This window comes from Bremia lactucae, linkage group LG12 (genome assembly GCF_004359215.1).
Source record: "Bremia lactucae strain SF5 linkage group LG12, whole genome shotgun sequence".
NCBI lineage: Eukaryota > Oomycota > Peronosporomycetes > Peronosporales > Peronosporaceae > Bremia > Bremia lactucae.
Genome location: NC_090621.1, coordinates 2,250,860 through 2,260,565, shown reverse-complemented (window position 1 = coordinate 2,260,565; position 9,706 = coordinate 2,250,860). Strand labels below are relative to the sequence as shown.

The 9,706-nt window shown below is 42.7% G+C and overlaps 1 protein-coding gene across 1 annotated transcript; it reads right to left on the bottom strand.

Annotated features, from left to right (window-relative positions):
* Nucleotides 1–5,606: 5,606 nt before the first annotated feature.
* On the bottom strand, nt 5,607–6,398 carry CCR75_005744 (uncharacterized protein; the record flags this gene model as incomplete). Its single annotated transcript, XM_067963820.1, has 1 exon — nt 5,607–6,398. The coding sequence occupies one exon, from the start codon at nt 6,396–6,398 to the stop codon at nt 5,607–5,609; it is 792 nt and encodes a 263-aa protein (XP_067820608.1).
* Nucleotides 6,399–9,706: the final 3,308 nt, after the last annotated feature.

The window sequence follows — 9,706 nt, the reverse complement described above, 5'->3', positions numbered from 1 at the left end:
TAAAATCGAGAAGCGAAAGTTACTACCACAATTGGAAAAAATGAGAAGTGAGAGGGGATGAAGCCAAGCGAGACACGAAATTGCTTTTGTTAAGCAGTTGTGTTACGTATAAATATTCGAGAAGCTTTTGCTACTGGCAAGTTTGGATACATAGCTGATCCGAAAAAAAATCTCGGATTAGCAATGTATCTACAAAGAAAGGAAGTACGGTACGATCTTATAAACACTTGGATTAAAGCAACGAAAGAATTCAAGAGGCTTCCGTGCTTTAACGCAGACTCATGGGAGGAATCAGATCGCTTCTTCCTGTACGACCCCACCCTTAATGCCAAAAGAACATCCTCTATCGTATTGTTCATCTGTGATTAAGTCTGCGGCAGGAGCTCGCCGTCAAGTAAGTTGCGGGTTTTTAACTCATGTTCTTTTGTAGGAAAGCAGTGGGAGGGGCGACATTTACTGACGTGCTACCTGCATGGAGGCAACTCGACGTATCAAGATTTCTTGCATGCTTAAGCAACTGCTGCCTCTAAACCAGGAAAAGCAACGGATATCACTCAAGTGTTGCCACTGAAACCACAAGATGGCATCAATTGCAACCCACTGCTGGATTTTCCTTTTCGGATACTTTACGGAGGTTGCGGGCCAAAGGTCTCGTTTTGCCGCAATGTCCGCCTTCCTGCAACTTCCGGCTCTCTGATTTAAGTGCAATTGGCTACTGTAACGTAATCCTGATAATCATGTCAAAGTAATTGATGTTTCATTGGTTAGTATTTGCAGTTTGCCTTTCTATCCTCCACGATACATTTTGGCTGTTCACGGCATATATCCAACACATATTGTTAAAAGTACCCCTAGGAAATAAATTATCGATTTGAACTATCAGCGATGTCTTTTGTATGTAGAAGGAAGAGCTATGAAAATTTGTAAATGATTTATCTTTATTGTTAGCCTTAATAAAAACTGGCTTTGTAGGGTCAAACGAAATGTGTTGCCACCAAACTTTGTATGTGCCCACACCGATAGCCGACTTCTACTAGCGCTTAGCTAGATACAGAAGGGTACAGCAACCGTAATTTGTATAAATTCTTAAATGTGCTCGGAAAAAGATCGAGGCAATTGTAGAAATCAAGACTGCCAAATTCGCAGATATATGTGCTTCTCATGAATAATTTAAGTGTAGTCCTACCTATGATAATTTAACCTCCGGAAACTTTTAGCTTTCGTTAACTAATACGATTTGACTTACAGTGTATTTGCTTTTAGACAAATTTCTTTCTTAGGAACACTGCACACTTTGACTCAACAATATATCTCGAAAATTGAATACTCACAAAGCGAAGAATTCGAGCGCCCCTTTTTACAATAATTTGCTTCCGCGACTTTAATAAAATCACAAGTAGCCAAAGGACCTTGCATTGTTTGCTTCCACAACTCTGATAAAATCAGAAGTAGCCAAAGGGCCTTGCATTGTTTCAACATAATCGCCTTGGCTGAATATGATGCGATTCTGTTTGCACCGCATACTACTTTGCTGGCGATAATCCTAATTCAATGCAAGACCTTGACGAGATGTTGGCAATGGGCCTCGTGGTTGTATCAACAGTGTTTTAATCTTAGCACGCCGTCGTTCAAGTATTGGAAAGAAGTCCCTACCTACGTCAATCCATCTAATTATGAGAAACTGGCTAAAAAAACCGATTCTGTCGTATGTTATATCTAACGGGGTACAACCGACTTGTACTGCTTCAGTACAAGTCCACTTCGCACTGCCTCAGTGCGAGTGGTGCCTCACGTCACTTCACATACACTAGTACGTGCAGAGGAAGACTCCTTTTAAAACACTTGCTTTAAAGAGGGTTGAATGAAAACTGTATCAATATAATAAAGTTCTTCTTGTCTATCTACTTAATACTAACTTAATTATAAAACTAATACAAAATATGTAATAAAGTCTTATCTGTCTTTCTCATTGCGCGCGTCCAGCGTAAAGTAATATTCTTCAAATATTATCTACCTTTTAGATAATATATTAATTAATAACTTTAAGTGTAAATTTCATGTAACGATACACCCCGTTACATCACCCCTCCCTTAATCGACAATCACTCTGACTGTCATTGGGAAGAGTGGTCACTATAAGACCACTTCATTAAAAACGATGTTAATTGGTCAGAACCATCATTTTTTTATTTTATCGCATGGTTAACAACTCCATGCGGTATGCGAATTGTGCGGCGCCTTCGGCTGCGGTTCATGCAGCCGCGGGGGACGCATTATTGTCTCTTGCGGCAGACGTTCCGTCTGCCGTAGTGGCATCTTTTTATGCTACCCTAAATGTTGCGGGTGCACGTGGTGAGTCACCACGTGAGTGCGACCCCTCTTTGGAGGTCGACTACAAATGCGAGTGGAAATTAGAACAGTCGCCTGATCATCGTCAGGCGGCTGACTATGAGCCTTCGAATGAGGAGCTCAATCGGATAGACGTGCTGGTAGCATTCGCTACAGCATGTTCGGTTCCGACGATGAGGATGATTCCTCATCGCCAGTACCGTCTCCCGTGCCGTCACCCGCACATATTTATGTGCGTGGTGATGACGATAGCGTAAGCCATCGTAAAAAACAAGGTCTTGTCGTACCCTGCTTCAGTGGGTACCACTCAGATGAGCGTAGGCAATAAAATTTCTCGTCTTGCCCCTGCGAAGAAGCCGTGGCTTGTGCCCGAGCAGCTAATCAATAGCTTTTCTGGAGAGACTACTCCTCACAGTAAATATTCCTTAATTATTGCGACAAAGCAACATTACTTGATCTCAGCGCGAAGAACTTTTGCGCTGAGGAAGATTTATTATCTCGATACTTTTTCAAGCATCGATGGCATAGTGGCAACAATAAGCGGGATAAAGTCTCGCTTATGCAAGCCTGGAGCGCGTTCATTCGCAATGTCAAAGACGTTGGACGCGTAGCCTGGCTTCAAAGACTTAACGCGATTCGCGTTAAGTTTGAGAAACGAACTCCAACCGGCGCAAGGTATATATTGCATCGGTTGTCACGTGAGGAGGACTTCCGTGCATCACGTGGGGTGATCCCTGTCCGTGTTGTGTTGACAACACAAAACGAGTAAAAGGGGTGTCTATTCCCTTTCTTCGCCCTGGGGAAGGGCTCGCATCTCTATTGAGATGCGTGACGCGATTGACGTTTTGCAATCGATTTACAAGCGCCAGGGGCGCGTGTTTTCTGATGGGCCTTCTGAACCATCGGGTGGGTCTCGTCATACTGGCGGACGAGGCCTCAACGTCAGCAAACAGCTGGGAGCCTCGTTCCCAGCTGTCATGTGAAGGTGGATAGCCGCGACAGCGAACAAAATAACTCGTTCGCTGCCCCTTCACATCGCGGTGGTTCTGGATACGTTCCACAAGGAAACGTTGATCACCGTGGGAACCCACCAATGGTTGTGGTAGAGGAGGGAAAATTAGATCCGAACCGTGTGTCGGATCTAATGTCGAGGATCGACAAAATCGATAACTGCCTCCATGAATTGAAGGAGGGACATGACCACAAGCGCGGCAAGCGTCGCTCGTTGGAGCAGACGGTGCAGGCTAACCATATCGAACGGTTGGAAGACCGTTCGAAGAGTGCGTACTCCATGTTAGAGTACGAACGGAATATCATGCTCTTCGTGATGAGCTGTCTTCCGCTCATCGCGGTTTCAAGAATCTTCGGACTTGGTATGAGAACCTCCAGGTTCAGCATGCGAATCAGGCTCGTGACCACAAGAATCTTTTAGGGGTTCTTGAAAGGGTGGTCAGATCCGTCCTCGGAAGAGACCGCGTACTGATAGTACGGGCGGAGCCGGCCACTGTAAAACGTAGGATGCGTTCGCATCCTACATGTCTCTGCGATGCAGTTCACGGAAAGGCCCAATGAACTTGGGTAGTAGTTTACTGCTACTCACATGAGTGACTACACGCTTAGGTAAGTTTACCGTAGAGAGTAGTACTAGGTCATTAGGTTTGAATGAAAGAGCATTACATTGACAGCTAGATTGCGAGCTTTCGGCTCTGAACCAGGTACAGAGATTTACCGGGCTGGCATCGATGCCGCAAGGTGATCTTGTACCTGGCCGATCAGGGAGGATTCATATCGCATGAAGCCTCAAGCCTTGCATGCAGGACCTCTGGTCCCTGGAAGATAATAAATTTCACGTGCTCAAGCCCGAATAAGTTTTTTTGAGCTTGTCGTAAGCGGCGCGTTGCGCTTCTGACAGTTCTGGAACCTCTTCCATTTTCGTGAGAAATTAGTCTTTTAAAGACTCAGGCGTAGATTTACTACTAGTACTACCAGGTGTAGCGGACCTACCTCGCTCCTAAAGTCAGAGGAAGACTTTCAGACTCAGAGAGTCACTTAGTTCTATTGAACTAATGGGTTTAACAACTCAGGGAGTCGTACAAGCTACAAAAGCTTAAGGAATCCTTGTTCAAGGAATTCAAGGGTTCGTAGAACCAAGTGGCAACTAGTGCCCAAGAGGATGTAGCTTAGAAAGACTTCTTTCTCTCACAGATCAATGCGCAAGCCTTAGGAAGGTACTAGACGCTGTAAGATCAAATGGGGAACTGAAATTTATTTAAGTATTTAAAGCTAAATAACCTTATTCTAGCTAATTTAACATAGATTTCGGCCGCTAGAGTTTTATCTGGCGGCGACCTCATTTGTTACCCATATTAAATGGGATTTAAGTAATTAACTGTTTTAGAAAAGGATAATAGGGTATATTACGCATAAGGTAAATGTACCACAACCCACCGATGTGTGCCCCATTACAGTGTAGGTTAGGTGCCTCGAAACTTTACATACATAAAGGTACAGAGGAAGGTTTCTTAAAAAGCTGAGGGTCTTTAGCTCGAAGATCTAGACTAAGGCTGTAGAATAAATAAAAGTATAATTTGTATTAATATATTTAGTTTTCTACGTAACGATCTATTATCTACTACTGCACTTATTTTAGTATTTTATTAAGTATGGCGCCTCCTTGCGCACCGCACAATCGTCTCTTGAATCGATTGGCGGAGTTTATTTAGACTTTGATGAACCAATCAATTGAGCGTATGTCTTGTTGCATCAATAATATATCAAATTTGGTATTGATGGTATTTAAGTCATCGTTAATAAAGATAATTATTTGGTTCTTCTTCATTTATTCCTCTTATGGGAAACAATTAGTAGTATTCCTGTTATAGGAAGTAATACTTATGTAACGGTACACCCCGTTTCGTATGGTGCCGATAATAAATGGGAATATACTAATTACCTATTATAAGTCATTTACCCATAAAGTAAATTGACGACAACAACGGTTCACCAATTGATGTGTGCTTTCCTAATGCAATGAAGGAGGTGTGATGTTCCAAAGGTCAAAAGAGCGATCTAAAGACGATTTCAAACGAATAACTGTTGATTTTGCGATGCAGTGAAATGACTCATACAATGGAAATATTGAATGTGACGTTTTTATTCAATTGCAACCAGGCAATAATAGTTCTGTAACAGTACTCCCCTCTTCAACAAAATGAAAATTGAGTGCAAAAAAATATAGTGCTTCAGCATATCGCTACTTATGTCTGTTCCGACTTGTACACATTTAAAACTCGCATCAGACGGAAATCTCGTTCCCATTCTCCTAACGTTCCACTTTCTATTTTTTCTCGCAAAAGTAGATTTTTCTGTAACGCGTACTTGAGCAGAACAGATGACGACATGGTTGCCAATTCTTGGCTATCAAAATGCAGGACTGCAAAGTACATTAAGTAAACAAGCGAATTAAATTGAGCTGTAAAGTGCTCAGGAACAAGTTTTTCTATATCGTCAGGGATGAGCTTGGACGGGTTTGTGGTGGTCGGGGGGATAAAAAAGTCTTTGAGGACATTCCGAAAGTTTTTAACCTCACTCTCAACTTCGTCAAGAGCACGTGGACGTTTTCGGCTGCTTGGCACCACTGACAAGGTTACACCCTTTGCTTTCATTAGCTCCTGTTTTAAAACAGTAGGACGCACACCGAGTAGAGCCAACAATCTGGGGTCATACCCACTACCGCATAGCGCCTCACCATACGCCAGATAGTCTTTTATCACTTCTTTCACGGCAGCTGGATATTTAAAAATCGGTTCGAAATGCTCCGGACGAAGCATCTCGGGCATGTCGAATATAAATTTTCGCAGTGCCATAGTTTCAGACACGGGGTTAACGGCTCCGCGAAGCAAGCGTGATTGATCGATGGCATCTGAATTATAAGAGTATTCGTCGGATTTCGACGCAATGTATTCAGACTTGGCCGTGGATCCCGACCGCGTTTGGCCGTACGAAGACTTGGCGCACGCAATTAAAATAAAAAACACTGTGCAATGCATTAAAATCGAGAAGCGAAAGTTACTACCACAATTGGAAAAAATGAGAAGTGAGAGGGGATGAAGCCAAGCGAGACACGAAATTGCTTTTGTTAAGCAGTTGTGTTACGTATAAATATTCGAGAAGCTTTTGCTACTGGCAAGTTTGGATACATAGCTGATCCGAAAAAAAATCTCGGATTAGCAATGTATCTACAAAGAAAGGAAGTACGGTACGATCTTATAAACACTTGGATTAAAGCAACGAAAGAATTCAAGAGGCTTCCGTGCTTTAACGCAGACTCATGGGAGGAATCAGATCGCTTCTTCCTGTACGACCCCACCCTTAATGCCAAAAGAACATCCTCTATCGTATTGTTCATCTGTGATTAAGTCTGCGGCAGGAGCTCGCCGTCAAGTAAGTTGCGGGTTTTTAACTCATGTTCTTTTGTAGGAAAGCAGTGGGAGGGGCGACATTTACTGACGTGCTACCTGCATGGAGGCAACTCGACGTATCAAGATTTCTTGCATGCTTAAGCAACTGCTGCCTCTAAACCAGGAAAAGCAACGGATATCACTCAAGTGTTGCCACTGAAACCACAAGATGGCATCAATTGCAACCCACTGCTGGATTTTCCTTTTCGGATACTTTACGGAGGTTGCGGGCCAAAGGTCTCGTTTTGCCGCAATGTCCGCCTTCCTGCAACTTCCGGCTCTCTGATTTAAGTGCAATTGGCTACTGTAACGTAATCCTGATAATCATGTCAAAGTAATTGATGTTTCATTGGTTAGTATTTGCAGTTTGCCTTTCTATCCTCCACGATACATTTTGGCTGTTCACGGCATATATCCAACACATATTGTTAAAAGTACCCCTAGGAAATAAATTATCGATTTGAACTATCAGCGATGTCTTTTGTATGTAGAAGGAAGAGCTATGAAAATTTGTAAATGATTTATCTTTATTGTTAGCCTTAATAAAAACTGGCTTTGTAGGGTCAAACGAAATGTGTTGCCACCAAACTTTGTATGTGCCCACACCGATAGCCGACTTCTACTAGCGCTTAGCTAGATACAGAAGGGTACAGCAACCGTAATTTGTATAAATTCTTAAATGTGCTCGGAAAAAGATCGAGGCAATTGTAGAAATCAAGACTGCCAAATTCGCAGATATATGTGCTTCTCATGAATAATTTAAGTGTAGTCCTACCTATGATAATTTAACCTCCGGAAACTTTTAGCTTTCGTTAACTAATACGATTTGACTTACAGTGTATTTGCTTTTAGACAAATTTCTTTCTTAGGAACACTGCACACTTTGACTCAACAATATATCTCGAAAATTGAATACTCACAAAGCGAAGAATTCGAGCGCCCCTTTTTACAATAATTTGCTTCCGCGACTTTAATAAAATCACAAGTAGCCAAAGGACCTTGCATTGTTTGCTTCCACAACTCTGATAAAATCAGAAGTAGCCAAAGGGCCTTGCATTGTTTCAACATAATCGCCTTGGCTGAATATGATGCGATTCTGTTTGCACCGCATACTACTTTGCTGGCGATAATCCTAATTCAATGCAAGACCTTGACGAGATGTTGGCAATGGGCCTCGTGGTTGTATCAACAGTGTTTTAATCTTAGCACGCCGTCGTTCAAGTATTGGAAAGAAGTCCCTACCTACGTCAATCCATCTAATTATGAGAAACTGGCTAAAAAAACCGATTCTGTCGTATGTTATATCTAACGGGGTACAACCGACTTGTACTGCTTCAGTACAAGTCCACTTCGCACTGCCTCAGTGCGAGTGGTGCCCACTCACATCTGAAGCAGTGTGAAGTGGACTTGTACTGAAACAGTACAAGTCGCAGTGCCCCGTTACAGGGTTAATTAAAAATGTAATTATTATAATCAAGTTCTTCTTGTCTATCTACTTAATACCAACTTAATTAAAAACTAATACAAAACAAGTATTAAAAGTCTTATCTGTCTTTCTCTTTGCGCGCGTCCAGCGCTGACTGGACCGTGGAGAAAGTAGATATAATGGTTTATTTTTATTAGTGGATAAACCTTTAGAATGTTACCATCAAAAGTAATAGACTCCAAATTATGTATACCTTTTGGATAATAAATTAATTGAGAGCCTTTAAGTGTTAATTTCATGTAACGATACACCCCATTACATCACCCCTCCCTCAAACGAAAATCACTCAGACTGCCATTGTATAGAGTGGTCACTATAAGACCACTTAATTGAAAACGATGTTGATTGGTCAGAACCATCATTTTTAATTCCATCGCATGGTTAATACATCCATGTGAACTACGAATAGTGTAATGCCTTCGGCTGCGGTTCATGCAGCCGCGGGCGACGCATTATTGTCTCTTGCGGCAGACGGAACGTCTGCCGTAGTGCAATTCTCCCGCAACACTAGATGTTGCGGGTGCACGTGGTGATTCACCACGTGAATGTGACCCATCTTTAGAGAACGACTACGAATGCGAGTCGAACGAAATGGCCGACTCGGGGAGAACAGAACAGTCGCGTGATCATCGTCAGGCGGTAGACTATGAGCCTTCGAATTAGGGGGCTTATTCGAGTAGACGTGCTGGTAGCATTCGCAACAGCATGTTCAGTTTTGACGATTAGAATGATTCCTCATCGCCAGCACCGTCTCCCGTGCCGTCAGCCGCACATATTTCTGTGCGTGGTGATTACAATGGCTTAATCTATCGTAATAATGGTTCTTGTAGTACTCTTTCTTCAGTGGGTACCACTCAGGAGATCGTAAACACTGAAATGTCTCATCTTACCCCAAAGAGGAAGACGTGGCTTTTGCGCGAACAGCTAATCAATAGCTTGTCTGAAGAGAATACTCCTCACAATAAATATCCCTTATTTATTGCGACAGAGCTACATGGCCTTGATCCTAGCGCGAAGAACTTTCGCAGTGAGGAAGATTTTTATCTCGATGCTTTTTTTAAGCATCGATGGTTTAGTGGCAACAAAAGGCGAGATATAGTCTCGCTTATGCAAGCCTGAAGCGCGTTCATTCGCAATGTCAAAAACACTGGGTGCGAAGCTTGGCTTCAAAGACTTAACGCAATTCGCGTCAAGTTTGAGAAACGAACTTTAACCGGTGCAAAGTATAAATTGCATCGGTTGTCACGTGAGACTGGGCTTCCATGCCTCACGTGGGGTGATCCCTGTCCGTGTTGTGTTGTCAACACGAAGCGAATGAAAAGTGTTGTCTATTCCCATTCTTTACCCTGCGGAAGGGCTCGCATCTCTATCGAGATGCGGGATGCAATTGACGTTTTGCAATCGAATTACA